This window comes from Lepisosteus platostomus, chromosome 9, assembly GCF_059453375.1.
Source record: "Lepisosteus platostomus isolate fLepPlt1 chromosome 9, fLepPlt1.hap1, whole genome shotgun sequence".
Classification (NCBI taxonomy): domain Eukaryota; kingdom Metazoa; phylum Chordata; class Actinopteri; order Semionotiformes; family Lepisosteidae; genus Lepisosteus; species Lepisosteus platostomus.
Window position 1 is genome coordinate 46,823,718 of NC_142619.1, and position 15,675 is coordinate 46,839,392.

Below are 15,675 nucleotides of genomic sequence, written 5' to 3' on the forward strand. Positions count from 1 at the left end.
GATTATAGGATATTCTGTTAAAAACTATAAGATATGAATCGCTCATTTACCAAGTTAGTAAAATGTTAATGTGGCTTCCCAGACAGGTGGTTAGGGCCCAAATGGCTAAACAAAATTTTAGATTCACTTAGTTACTAAACTACTAAACAAAATGGCTCCTTCTCATTTGTAGACATTTCTTATCTTCTTTAATGTGAGTGTAAGTACCCTATAGTACACGTGTAACCAGGTGGCAAGGTCAGGGCACAGGGAATGGGAGTTGTGTCCTCACGCAGGTTGGCAGTTAGTTTCCTGCTACTATCTGCCATACTGTACATGTATCCTGTGCCATCCTGAGAAAACATCTGTAAACTATCCCGTTATATTCTCTCATTTTTCAGAAAGTAAACCTTTAAATACGCGATCCCATATGGATTCACCCTACCGGTTCCAGAAACCACCGGGCCTGGGAAAGACGTGCAGGATGTCACTACTGACACTGCCACTGTGACGTAGACACACTTCAGCAAGTTGGCCTCCGGTGTTTATGGGAAGTGTGGTTTGTCCAGGCAATGCAGTGTCTCTGAGCTATTGTAGCCAGTTTTCTGTTCCCAATTCTCAGTGCATATTAACCTCAGGGCCCTAGCAGATGGTGTATACTAGCAGCTACTGTACTTTCTGCTTTGGGGCATCTCAATGTGGTGTCAGACAGAAAGACAGCTCAGGACTTGAAGCTAAATCAGATCAGTGGGCTTTTTCATGTTTAGACACAGTATACAATGCAAGATTTAAATAAACTCCTGGAATCAAAAATGCAGTGAAAACAAAAAACATTCGTAGTTGCTGGATCATTATATTTCAGTTTGCTGGTATCAACCAATTTCCTATTGCAAAATACACTGTACATCCAACATTTAGTTTACTGTATTTGTATTGTGTTGTCTAATATGCAAATCACAACCTACCTGAATCTGATATGTCATCCCAGTATGGAGCATCAAACTCATACTCAGCTTTTAAAATCTGTTCAAAAAGCTTAGAGTCATTTTCATCATAGAAGGGGGGGTAACCACACAACCTAGAAAAAAAAGGATTGTACGTCACAAAAAGGCAAAAAAGAACAGATTTTATATTCCAAATGTTAATGATGATGCTCAGCTTTGATAATTGTGTTATAGTGCATAACATGATTTTGACCTTACAAAATTCTTTGAAAAAAGATTAGTCTTTTTTTCCATTGCTGAATGAAAATGCTTTCATACTACACAGTTTGATGACAGGAAGACATTTTTCACTGGCTAGTCTGGGGCATTTTAAAATTGTTTTCTAAGCTGTATGCAGCTGAGAGAGATACAGTATCAGGACTAGAGTGGATAGGGTGGAATTACATGTCTGAGTGCTGATGAGGTCCAGGAGACACCTGTGTTGCAAAGTTAGTCTGCAAAGTAGAAATTAGATAATCACATAATAATAGCTGAGACCACATCTGGAAACTGCAGAATAACATTTTTTTTTAAATCTGTAAGGACCGCAACAAATTTCCCACGAAAAGAAATGGAGATAAAATGTTAAAAGTGCTTCTGTAGAGTCAATAAATATACACTATCCAAAGAGTATTCAACAAAGACATTCTATTATTTCCAGTCAGCTATATTTAGCACTGGTATTAATGTTTTTGTTCACAGGGCCTGCACCCTAGATTGCTGGCTCACCCAGGAAATCTGAAACAACTTCCTTAATGTATACAATTTTACTAAATCAAATCCTTAATTTTTTGTACTTATGTACACATAGAACTCTCTGTATATGTTCTATACAGTAAATACAAATGGCAGCAAAAAATGTTACAAACCAGAATTTCTTTACATCTAGCTATTTGTAGTACACATGGTTAAATTAAGAAGTAGTACTATAAAGCTACCTCTTAATTGGTAAAAGAGCATTAATAAACTAGTAATAAACTGTATGCAGTGATATTCATTCATGCAGGAATATAATTTTCTGCATGAATGATGTAGAATTGGTTATATATTTTTTATGTTTACATATTCAGTCAAATATGAAAGATATTAACTTCAGTCAGTTGTGAAGAAGAAAATTATTTTTCCTGCCTACAAAAGCAATCTTCACACCTGAAGTGGCTTTAGTGAGCCTTACAATGCTAATTATGAGAAGTCAATATCAAAGAGAGATTTGAACACAGTACTCTTAGAAACTTAAAAGGGGAAAAGAAATTACAAGGCAGAAACAAAATTGTTCTATAATGTATGAGGTTTGTAAGAAAAACATTACACCAGTGTCATACTTACAAAATCAAAGAATAAATATTTTTCTTCAAATCTGCATTTTATATATCCTTAAATATGCATGCTGCCATTTATATACATATAGTATATATCCCCGAGAAACTTCCTTCCTTCTATTATAAATAGATAGTAGATCATTTTGTTGTATATTATGTATTTTTCAAATGAACTAAATCTTAGTGATTTTCCTTATCACCAGCTGTTATAAATTTAGGCTTTTCTGTTCCTTTGGAAGAAGGTAAAAGTAATGCACTGAGTGACAAATATGTATTTTAATATGACTAATACAATGAAAATAGAGAATATGCAGTAAAAAAAGACAAAAACAAAAAGTATTTTTACATGCATTTTTTACTATATCCAAGCCCAAGACAATTACAACCAAAGTCAACAGACTGATATTTCAGGCTTTTTCAAAAGATCTTGTGATATAAATATTTTTTTCTCTTTTCTGTGATTGTGCTAAGATCTGGGACTTGGCAGCTGTATTGTAACCAACTGTCTACATGACTGCGATTTATCCAAATTTCTGTTGCAGGGACACTTTTGTCTGGAGTATTAAAAATACAAGCATACAAATTCGATGAGAAGTTGCCCTGACATAAAATAAAGCTTGCACTTAACATTTAGGAAATGCAGATTACATGAACACATAAATATAAGAAAAACCTGTGATTACAGTAGGTTCTTCTCTAAGGCCAGGACTGACAGTACATCTGATTTCTAATGCATTCTGCGGGCATTTTTTATTTTGCTTGAATAAGAGGGAGGACTACTGGATGAAAATGGCCATCAGCAGAACAGAAAGAAAAACGGAAAAAAAAAAGTGTACTCCAAGACTAGTCCAATTAGGCAAAGCAATTAGCTTCTTAAACTCTCATTCACCTGCACTTATCCTTATATAGCCTTGTGAGGATCTTAAGGCCACCTGGCTGTGCAGGCTCATATGTACTCCAGAAACTGGCATGCTAGAAACATTTGCTCTGCTTAGTTAATTAAAGTCTAACAAGCGACAGAGCTGAAGAATAGTGATAACATTTTCCAGACTCAGTTTTAAGATAAGATACTTGTAAAGTTCTTATTACTTTTACAGGTAAGACATTTGTTAGATTGTGTGCTGTTAACATGGAGTCAATCCAAATGAAAGCTTATTCTTCGTGTTTAATGTCTGCATTCAATTCTGTATCATACACAACAGCAATTACACAGAAATAAAGTCCCGTTTAGTACCACCTCCTACACTTCTTAAGTCTCACCCTTTCTCAGAGCACCCAGCTTTTTTCTTCTGTGGATCCAAGTCAGAGCCCCCCAGAGCCCCCTCAACCCTATGCTACCTGTTATTTTGGTCCTGCATGATTTATCCTTGACTTTCCAATATCTGTGCAACCTGCTGAAAGATGCATTCCCTCATGTTTGGTTCCATCAGAATAATGTCCCTAAATGTACGCTGCAGGGTCAGAAAGACAATAGAAGAGGATGCCTTATCATCTATTCTATAGTGATACTGTAGATGGGGAAAAAGATGGAGGTCCAGTAGGAGCTGCTTCCCAAGAAGCTTTGAGAGGGTTGAGTGTACCTGATTCAAACCTCAGAAACATCTGGACAGATTCAAACAATGCAGAATGTAGAAAAGAGCCAAGAGCACCAGGGTAATAGAGCTTGCACAGTGGGCTAAAAACTATAGAAGTTCTATCACCCCTTTTTGAATCATCCAAATCAGGAGGTGGCCAGAGGTTTTGGAAGCCATGAACATTATTAATTCATCTGTGCAGCAATTCTTCATGTTAATATTATCATCAGTTATTCATTTACTTGTCTGATAATAGTATTTTTATCCAAAGAAGCTTACATTTCTAACCCCTTGATGAGTATAAGGGTTACAGTACAGATGTACAGATGAGTATATTATTGGAACAACCTGAGCCAAATGGCATAAGGCTACAACAGCTGTGCCCCACCTGGGAATTGAACCCTCTACCTCCTTGTTTCACTACTGATGTGATTGTTTGTGATCTTTCTATAGTAAGGTTACAAATTGTATCAAATAAAGACGCATTCAGATAGTATACCTCAAATAAATTCTGCATTTAAAAGGAGTATTAATTTTGCTAGTTTTTCAGAACGAAACTATTTTATTAAAAGGAGTGCCCACACAGAAAACATTAACGTTTTCCTAATCACCACACTACTTTCTAAGAAAATAAATTGAAAGATATGTTGAACTTATTAGACTACTGAATGAAACAAAGAGAACTCTGAACTCTGTCTACATTTAATTGTGTGTAGGGACTTACTGCATGTCTTAGCAGACAAATTAAAATGTGACACATTAAAATAAAAGGTATTCAGAAAGCTAAGCTCTAGTGACATAAAACTCTGCATGCAAATTGCAAAGTGCATGCTGTGAATGAAGTTCAAACTGTTCATTTCTCATGACCTGTGCTACAGAGGCACAGAGACAAAGAACTTATTGTCTTCATAAAAAGAGAGCTAGCACAATTGTCAGACCATAAGAAAGGTTAAAAGTGAGAGGTGGCCATACAGTCCATCCATCTGTTTGGTTGCTAGTAGCTAATTGATCTGAGGATCTCAGAAGGTTTCTAGAAAGAAGCCAGCACATCTGCTTTAATATTCCTATTATTCAAAATTAGATGGTAGGTTAGAACAAAATCTATACTGTGGATTTAAAATCTTGAAAACCTGAGAGCGGCACTTTCAGGAGCAGTGTTCACAGAATGAACTTCCTGATATTATACTACATGAAACATCCCTTTGTGAGTTTCCTGAAGAGCTGTGACTCTTGCAGCTTTTTCCTGCAGATAAGGGTCAAAGCCATCCGAACCTTTTTTAATCTAAGCATCGGTCACCACGCAGCATTCAAAAGATCATGCACATTACAGTGGCAATTCCTGGATCCCTAGATGTTTCATTCAAGGGAGGAAGTGGTATTATATGTACAGTATAAGAAACAAATTAGACAAAATGGCCATCACACAGTCATTGTACTCCTACCTAATTCTAGTAATTCAGATACAAACAAGTGCTAGAAGTCTGTATTACCAATTCTAACTAAGGCTCTGTAAACTTACAAACAACACATACTGTACAATTGTAAATGCTGTTTTAAATAAAAACATTATAAAATGAACAGTTTGGCCACTTGGGTTTGGAAGCATGTCAACAAATAACCACAATAAAAGACCAAGGCACTGCAAATGTTCCCAGGGACTGTCAATTTGGTAAAAAGCATTTAAGAAAACAAGCAACATACCAATATCAATACCATGTATCACGGAACATTTATAAAATCTAACATATAAAACAATGTCTTTCAAATGTAGACAAATGTAAAAAAATGCAGAATATTTATCTCCCTTATTATTTTTCCTCTGTAATAAAAAATGATTAACAGCTCTGTTTTTTTAATAACTCTACTTCATGCAAGTAAGGAATGACCACTAAATCATTCCAATTTGCAAGACAGATGGTACGAAAGTCATAATGAATCAGAGCTTAAATACAGCTCATTCTGTCAGAATAGAAATAATGTCTTTGGATAAGGCTAATAATAGTGCAAAAATGTAACATTATGTTAGTTATTTTTACAACAAAATGCACAATCAATAAAAATCCGGCATCAGCAAGTGTAGAAGTTTTTACTTATAATAATTTTCTTTTTTCCTTATAACATCTTCATCTTTCTGACCTATCATATTGTATATATTTCTCTATTCCATTCTTATTTTCCTATAGTATTATTCTTACATTATTGAATTTTCTTTGCAATTCCTTATATCCTTTCTCTTTGTTACTGAATTATTCTAACACGTTTAGCTATGGAATGTTAAGATTGTTATTCAATGTCTGTTTTTCAGTTATTTTGTTTAGTGTATGTTCCAGTTCGTTGACAGAGTGGTCAGTGCCTAATGTGTGTAAGTCATGTAATGTAATGAAAACCAAATATGCCTGATACATCACAGCACTGCTGTCAGGTTTTGATTGGTGGAATTGGGTCACATGACCGGGTGTAGCCAAGTCCACCTGTGCCTCAGGCAAGAGAGAGAAAACAAAGGAAACAGAAGAAGACAAGACTGCAGCCGCAGGTTTTGGGAACACTACTACTGCTACTGCATAAAGGGAAAAGGGAAAAATTCCCTCCTGTAAGCAGACAAGGCCATAGAATTTATTTTAACATTTCCTGTGTAGTACAAATATTTCTATTGTGTACAGTAATTAAGAGTAAGTTTTACTCATTCTGGTTGGACACCTGTCCCATCTTTCAAATCTAAACATGAGAAATTAATTTTAAAAGGGTAAAGTATCCTAAAGCATACAATTTTACTTTTATCCCTCACAGAAGCTGCAAAGATCATACAGAGTGGGGAGTGTGGGCTGCCTGGCTCAGTTTCCTTAGTCATCCACTTGGCATTCTGAATACCTTGAAATTACTTCACAGACAGACAACTTCTTTTTTTAGAGGGTAACAATGTCTCTGCTGAGAAACTCTTGTCATTATAATTGAATTTACAAATAAGCACATAAATTTAAGTCTCTTGTCACAAAAGAATGCCTTCCATGCATTCACATTTTTAAATACTTTAGGAATTGTTAGAAATTTCAGGGAATCAGGTTTAAGTTTAATCCAGTAGGATCTTTTCATGCACATGTGAACTGGTGTACGGACTTTTAATTAGTGAGGCGACATCAAAATATTGACATAGGAACTGCTATGGTTGCTAAGAAAACAACATCACACTTTGGCTTCAGATTTTCTGTTTCAATGTTATTTTTCCCGTACTTCAAATTTAATTGAACTCACATTGCATAAAAATTATTCCATTAAATTAGTCCGCAAGTTGTTACAGTGTTTTTTTATACGCTTAGGTCTACATTCCTTTTTTAATTTGGTTAGTAAAAATCACTTGAAGTGCACATGTACATTTTCAGAAGAGTACCTCACCAGCCTGTCTGGATGTGTTTGTTTATCCTGGTATTCAGATCCAAGCCACAGGCCTGACTGGAGCTGTAGATAAGTGTTACCACCGCAGGGTGGGAAGGTAAGGACCTTATACTGGAAGCTGTCCATTCAATGCTCCAATAAAGGTATGTCTGAACTTTAGGAGTTACAAATCATGCACAGAAAATCTATATTTAATACTGTGGAATTCAGTTTTGGTGTACGTCTAAGCCTAAACAGCTTTAAGACTTTGCTGTCTTATTCAAGGTTTATAATGGAGCATATACAGTACTGTTTATGTACAGTACAGTACAAAATCTTGCAAAGACTGCAGCATGCTCTTTATACAGTATATTCATTCTTTAAGAATCAGTCAGGTAGCAGCCAAGAAAGTAAAAAATTAACATGAAGTCACTTTTCAAGATCTTTCCTATGATAAGACCGGATTTCAATGAATGAAGAGAACTGACAAATGTGAAAGGCAGGTTTTATACCACCAGTGGTGCAACACTACACAATGGTACACAGGTAGCCTAAGCGCTGTGTGGGTTGTGAAAGTAGGAAAACATCACAAGACGGCTCTTATTTGTAGTTTCCTTACAATTCAGTAAACCACGGTTTTACAATGTCACTGAAAACAAGATAATCTGATGACCACTCAGATTAGCTCTGTCTGAACATTTTTTCTCTCATCTTTTGAGTCCATTTATCACAACCATTTTCACTGTGATCCTAGATTAATTGTATTTTTTCAAATCATACACAGCCACATTTGTTTCCAGAGCCCTTTTTGGATGCTTTGTAAATGGTCTAGCTCACTCAATGTTCATCCAGTAACTTTACCTTTGTAACCACAGTAAATAGGTTGCTAATGTGTTAATATTATGTTCATGTACTTACATCTAATTGGGATGAAATTAACAAAAATATTTACCCAAAGGTTACTTTTTAAAATTGTTTACTTTAAAAATTAAACAATGGCCATAAAAGGTTACTACATGAGGTTGAGTCAGACTACATCTGTAGCCAATTTTACAACAATCAGCTAGTGAATAACCTCATTAAACTGTTCCCTGTTAATTTTCCTAACATACTAAACACAACAAGACCATTTTATCCCCCACTTCTCATTACACACAAGCATCCTTTTAAAATTTTTATCTGTGTTTTTCCACATTCAGTCTTGTCAAGAAAAATAAACACAGCAGTTCTCTCTCTTTCCCTACACAGTATTTCTCTGAAGATGCTACGGGTTTAGAACTAGACGTGCACTCACAGAATGTAGGCAATAACTCCAATTGACCAGCAGTCAACAGCTTTGCTGTAGGGTTTCTGAGCCAAGACTTCTGGAGCTGCAAAAGAATACAGAGAAGTTATGAACTAAGCAAACGGGAAACAACATTCGTCTGACCATGTTGACTCAGGAACCTAGATAATAATAATTAATCATTATATTCACTGCTTACACTAATATAGGACTTTTTCTGGACACCCCACTCAAAGGGCTTTACAGATAATGGGGACTGCCCTCCACCACCAGTGTGCAGCATCCACCTGGATGATGTGACAGCAGCCATAGTGCGCCAGTATGCTCACCACATCATTATCAGTAAGCTATTATCACCAGTACCAACACTATCAGTGAGGAGAAGAACAGAGTGATAAAGCCAATTCATAGATGAGGATCATTATGAGGCCATGATTGGTAAAGGCCAATGGGAAATTTGGCCAGGACGCTGGGGTAACACCCCTACTCTTTTGAATAAACACCCTGGGATTTTTATTGACTATAGAGAGTCAGCCTTCTTACAACATAATGTTCCCGTAACTATACTGGAGCATTAGGACCCACACAGACAGCAGGGTGAGTGCCTCAACTAACAGCAACCTTACAGCAGCAACCTTAGCTTTCCCAGAAGGTCTCCCATCCAGGTTCACACCTTCTTAGGTTTAGTGAGATTCCAGTTGCGAGTTAGGTGATATAAAGTAACCGCTGGCTCAATAATATACTGAAGCTATTAAATGATGTTGGTAAAGATCTCCAAGAAAAGTATACAAATAAGTATGAAATGCAGTACAAAGTTTGTCATGGTGTACATTACATGTGCAGTAAATACCATATACTGTAACTGTCTATAAAACAAGTACCTTGTTTGATAAATTTTAAAGCTAATATTCTCCACTAGTGTTTCAAGTTTATTAGCTTAAATTTTATTAAATACATAAGAAGTCCACAAATAACTTTGTTTTAAATTAATTTTAAGGGAAGAAAATTGAATTTAAACATAAAAACAGATTAAAGAACATTTATAAAAACACAATACGTCCTGTTCAGCTCATTCAATGATCTATTGCATAATTGCAAGCCTGAAAAACAGATGCATCAGAATGAGTACAGCAGCATGAAAGTTCTTAAGCAGTATGACTTTAATGTTTGACCTTACTACAATTATTACAATTAGCAACAAAAAGAAAAAAATAAAAGTGGTTGATATGGCAACGGATACTGGAACAACGCAGGTTTTTAGCTCATACTGCAAAGACACAAAATTTTTGGTTTTACTTTAAGATGGATGACAGCATCAAAAGTGCCTTGAATTTTAATTGGTTCTTAAGCTAAGGTTGGAAAAAATGATGGAAACCTTATCAATTTCTGATTAAACCTGATTAGCTTGCAGGAGTCATTCTTATTGCAACACTCAATCACCATGGTCCTCTGCTGCAATAATTCAAATTTGAACTCCGACTGTCCAAGCCATCCCTGCCGGGAACTGCAGCAAAAACTCCAAAAAAGCAACAATCATTACCATTCCACAGTTCTTGCAATATGTGTGTTATTCGTGCTGTTGTCAGTCTGTTGTGTATCATTTTACAAAAACAATTACAAATCAAAACTGAGTTAAGACTGATGAATTACCAAGAGCATACTGTAGTAAAGCCATCCAACTGTACAGCATCTTATTCTATAAATAATAAAACATGTCTGGAGGGGAAATCACTATTACTGTACGTTTCCAAGTGCTGACAGGGTGTGTGCAAGGCAATACCATATGGTAGAGGAAATGGCAGCTCCCTCCTCCAATGTGGCACTGTCAGACAGCAACCACAGTTGAATTCAGTTATTTCAGGGCTGTCCGCAACCTCCGCCATGCATAGAAACCACATATTGCATAGTTTTCACTTTACTTATTTCGCATTTATTCAGGGAATCAGCAGATTATAACTTAACATTTTCAACCTTATGGGTATGTTTATTAATGGGTATGTTTATGTAGGTATGTGGGTATGTTTATGTTTTTAAAACTTTTATCCATTGCCTATACAATGCAAGATGCATACATGGATGTGAGAATCAAATGTACATAAGCATCTTGTATAGCATGTGACCTCAAGCATCAGAGGCTCTGTGGCATGATCAAATGAGTGGAATTAGAGTTAATGACCCCTCTGCTACCATAATCTAGAGCTCATCAAGGGTACTTTACTGGACACGGCAAACAGTAAATGTATGATGCACAATTTGACATTTTCTAGACATGTTAATTAGGGCTTAGGTTTATGAATGTAAAATACTAGACCATCCTATGGTCTGCTTCACCTGGTAATGGTTAACAACTCTACATTATGGAACTGAGCATAATCATTTATTAAAATTAAGCTGGGACCTGTTTGATACCCACCAAAGTTTTCACAATATTGTCAAGCACCACATCTCCACATTGTACACCTGGCAGTGAGGCATTCTGTAAAATGTACAGGTCCCTTTTGCCTTCCATATGAATTCTTAGAAGAAATAATAATAGACCCCCCATCCATTTCTGTCATGCTCTACAACTGTCTGACTCTTCTGCAGGCCCTTGTCCTATCGCTTGTGTTGTCCAGAAGCACACAGGAATCATTCATAAAGATAACTGGCCTCAAGCCATTTAAGCTCCATCTGACATGTTCTGTGATCCAGTTCAGCTTCAACTTACCTGACACTGAGTGAGAGGCACCTGCATAGGTGGCCTCCTTTACCTCACCCCTGTATTACTGTATATAAACAAGTCTTTGTACCACCGGGCTCAAGTCTCAGAAACCCGGGACTCGGTAGGAATGAAGTGTACATTGTACCTCCTGACAGGCTGCCAGGCTGTGAGGTTCAGCTTGACATTGCCAGTGGTACCGTATGCTGCCTCCTGGACCTGTGCTCTGGGATATATTCAGAGTGGAAATAAAGAAATATGTGGAAATACATCTGCTCATCAGTTACTGTATAAGATGCGCACGAAGTGGTGATCCCTGCATGTTTTGTAGCTTTGGCAGACATCAGCAGACACACGTCTAATGATTTGCCAGAGGTATAACATTCTGTTCTGATTGGTGCGGAACGCCAGTACTGGAGAGACAATGTGATATCAGTATAAGTTGTCAATATGTCAGTATAAGCACACAGCACACACACTCCTGGTACATTTGCTGATAAATCATCCACATGATCCACGGACCAATTTACCTGGCATCCAATTACATTTAGTCTCTTTGTAACCTTTTATTCAAACTTACATTATAAAAGGGCACTAACATGTAAATTTTTCATATAAATGATATATAAATACCACAAATACAGGCCCAGAATCTGTGAGTTCAAAGGCCAAATGAAAACAACACAGTAACCCAAACTTAGAAAGTCTACACGATATGCACTTCTTCAAGTTTATTTTATTACTATACCTGGGGGTTTCTCCTAAAAATGTGTTTGTGGGCATGTGTCCAAAAAGTAATGTCTTTTTATACTATAATGTTTCAGTTTAACTCCCGAAGGCCTTAATGCATAATCGGTTCTGCCTCTGTATGAAATACTGCAGTGCACCATCTTGTCAGCAATTGGCATTCTCTAGCTGGTTACTAATATAGAGAGGAATCAATTAATTCTCTTCAATAAGTGGTAATAAATTAACGAAGAAGAATCAGTAAACTACAGTATACTGTAAGTAGTAAAATTATAATGGGTATCATTCATTATGATAATCATAGTTTTTCATGCAGTTTACAATGTAATTGAATTCAAATGTAAGACAAAATAAATACAGTAAAAACCAAACAAACATTCAAAGATCAGAGTAAGAGCAACACTAAAATAAAATGTATTCTGAAAATTGTTAAAGCTTTGAAATTTGCTTCAACAGTCACTATTAGCCTATAAGTTCCGAATAATGACTTTTCCTTGCTGTCAAAGAAAGGGGTTTATAACAGCAACAAGCCCTTAATACTTTAGAGAGAGATTTCTGGAGAAGTACTCCAAATATTGGGAAGTAAATCTGCTGAAAGGAACTGCTATCTTGACACATGCTGAGATTTCACACCACCTTAATCGAATGTGCAGCACGAAAAGGGCTGTGCACTTATGAGTGGCGGGTCAAAAGCACGCAGTTATCTAATAGGATCTAATATCCTTTCTGTCTGTTTTAGTCAGCCCTGCTCAGGATCCCCATGGCAATGACCTACAGAACCTGCCTGTGTCCTAACCAGCTGCCTACAGCTTTGCAGACAAGGCTCTTATCTTTTCTTGCCACGCCAATCAAACTTCCGACTAAATCATAAAAAAATCCCCAAATCCACCCTTAATAAAAATTAAAAGTTAAATTAAAAAAAAACAAGTTTCAATTGATTGAAATATTATATCTGATCATTTATATAGATATGTTTATTTTGGCTATTGGTTTTTACATTAATGTGTGCCCCTCATCCTGACTTCAATATTTATCTTCATAAAGGACAGTGGAAGGCTTCATAGGAGAAAAGAAAATGGTTTTGGCTTGTGCAGACTTAAAAGAGAGAAAATTCGGGCGGATATAATGGCTTCTTCTGGCACACCTTCAGGGACCAGGCACTTAGTAACTTTAAAGCTTTGGTTTCACATTTGATAAAGAGCATCTGGCTGGGTAGTGCAATTGTTGGACCCTGATATACAGTATATCAGAGGATGCTATACAGTATGGCATTCATTTGGCATTCAAGTTTTTACGCACCTTAATTTTTGACTGCAAAACCTTATTTGCAAAAGAAACTGAAAACTACAGTATAATACACCTGAAGAAGGCTCCACGGCTGAAATGTTGTGTTTTCTTTCTACTTTTTTTCAGCATGGAATAAACCTATTACTTGTTCCTTTGCAGCCTACGCATGCTGACGCAGCTCCCCACCTGAACTAATACAGCATAATACTGTATTATATAGTATTCTCTATAGTGAGTTAAGTTATTTTTCCTGAGAACATTTTGTGGTGAAATGCATTAATGAAACAAGGATCCTTTCTTAATTTTCTAAACAGCTTATCTTCTGCTTGCTTTGGGACTGTCAAAACAGGTTACTCTTTTAGAACCTCATTATATATATCGACAAAATAAACTGATTGGCCATTGTTTACAGATATTTTAGACTTTCTTAGCTGCTCTAGGTTTTCATTTTTAACATCATATTTTTATATCTTGTCTTGCAAAATAGAGATTGTAAAACCTGAATTACTGTAAATAAAAGTTGCAGAAAGGTTAAGTTTCTAAAGCATAATTATAATCCTTTTGTCTTAGCAGGTGGTCCAGTGCATTTTGTGTTTCTATTCACCATTATCTATACTTCGGTGTACATATTTTTAATGCACTTGAGAACCATTATATTGGTGGTAAACCAATTGGTGTGTTTATTGGTATATATTGGTGTGCATACCCACAATGACTGTACTCCAACACCACTACATACACGACAACTGAATGTAAGCCGAAATTGTACTGTCCCTTCGATAGCTCAGTAAAACTGTATTAGTTGTAATATTTATTAATCACTGTACTATTTTTTGCACTGTTTTATTTCCCCCCGAATGACCTTGCACTGTTTTTGTCCTGTTGTATTCTTTTCTCCGTTTGCGGATTTTGCACAGTTTTGATTACGTTATGTTATTACACTGTTATTGTTATTGTGTTACTGTCTATTGTCTTATCTTCTGTTCTATTTATATACTGAACCTGGGTGACTAATGAGAAACACTTTTCACTATACTATGCACCTGTGTAAGTATAATAATAATAAAGTTGAAAGTTGAAGTAAAGCTCCTTAGAGCTCCAGAAAAATCCATGTGAATTACAATGCAGCAGGAGACAAAACTGAAAATGAAGAATAGCCGTATATTTTGTGATGCACAATTATGGAAATTGGTCCTATTTTTCCATTTCCACTTAACGAGACATCTGTTTTCAAGATAACCTCCATTACATTTAACATCTAAACCCATGCTCTGTAAGAAACCACTACTTCCCTGTTGTCTTCGCTAATCATTTCTGATATTTTCTGAGCATTTCCATTACTGCACAGTAATGTTGAAAAATAGAATAGTGACTAATCAGCTTTCTCCTCAAAAGATACATAGAGATGGATAATTGGCTTTTCTGTAATGAGGCATTTTAACAAACTATTCTTAATTTTGCTTTAATTCCACATTTTCAGATACACAATTTAATATTGTAAGAGAGCGGTAGTATCAGAAAAAATATTTATTTCAAGATGACGGGGGGTGGGGGACATTCCTAGTGAGGTAACTCAGTCGGCCTCCAGAGGAATGGACCATAACATAAATACAGGAACAGAGGCAGAGAGGCCACAAAGAGGAACATGCAGGAAAAAGGATAGTTCTCATCTTCCTCTTAATCAAAAGCTTCAGACATGACAGCTTCTGCGGGCTAAAAGCATCTCGTCCATTTTAAAGATGCCTTCGTTTACTATACAGAAATTATTTCCCATCAATTTGTGGGCATCTGTGTAGTGAGGAGATTTAGTCCTAGGTTGTATCCATTTGTTAGGATGCAGGTTCTCTATTTGCCTAGTTAATGGTTGATTGTTTTTAGGTTTTACTGTATAAACAAAATTCTGGAATCTTCTATGACTACAGAAGCTAGGGCTTTGAAAGATACAGAAATATAAATATTTGCGCATAATCTAACAGTGTAACCGTATGTAAATTATTGTCAGTAAATCTTTGTCTTCTCTAGGTTTTGGCTTCATAATTACCCTATTACCAAGCTATACTGGAGAATGAAAGAACATGTGCCGTGTAACACTCTGTAATCCCTGACCTTGGGGGATGAAATTATTACTTTTTATTGCTTGTTTGAATAGGAAGCTGGTGTCACAACCTGATTTTCATATTGATTTAATAGCCTACTTTATCATTCCAAACACCTAATTTGCAACAATATGTTAAGACAACTATTTTACAAATATACTGAAAAGGTAAGTTTATCAGTCTAAAGCAGGGGTCTCAAGTGCAGTTATTAGAGGGCCTAGTGTCTCTGGTTTTTGTAGCTATCTGAACAGTAAGTGGAACAAATTAAATAATTATTTTCTTAGACAAAGGGGATTTTTCTTACTCAAACCATTGGCATCATTAAAGGTGTCCCTGTA

General features: G+C 36.1%; 1 protein-coding gene across 3 annotated transcripts in view; it reads right to left on the reverse strand.

The window, feature by feature from the left end:
* camk1da (calcium/calmodulin-dependent protein kinase 1Da) overlaps positions 1-15,675 on the reverse strand; it is a 141,298-nt gene that overhangs the window by 12,631 nt on the left and 112,992 nt on the right. For all 3 annotated transcript variants that reach the window (XM_088645297.1, XM_088645298.1, XM_088645296.1), the window contains 2 exons: positions 8,519-8,594; positions 945-1,057 (listed from right to left, as the gene is read on the reverse strand). In XM_088645297.1, coding sequence (XP_088501423.1) covers positions 945-1,057; positions 8,519-8,594 — 189 coding nt within the window. The remainder of the gene's footprint in view (positions 1-944; positions 1,058-8,518; positions 8,595-15,675) is intronic.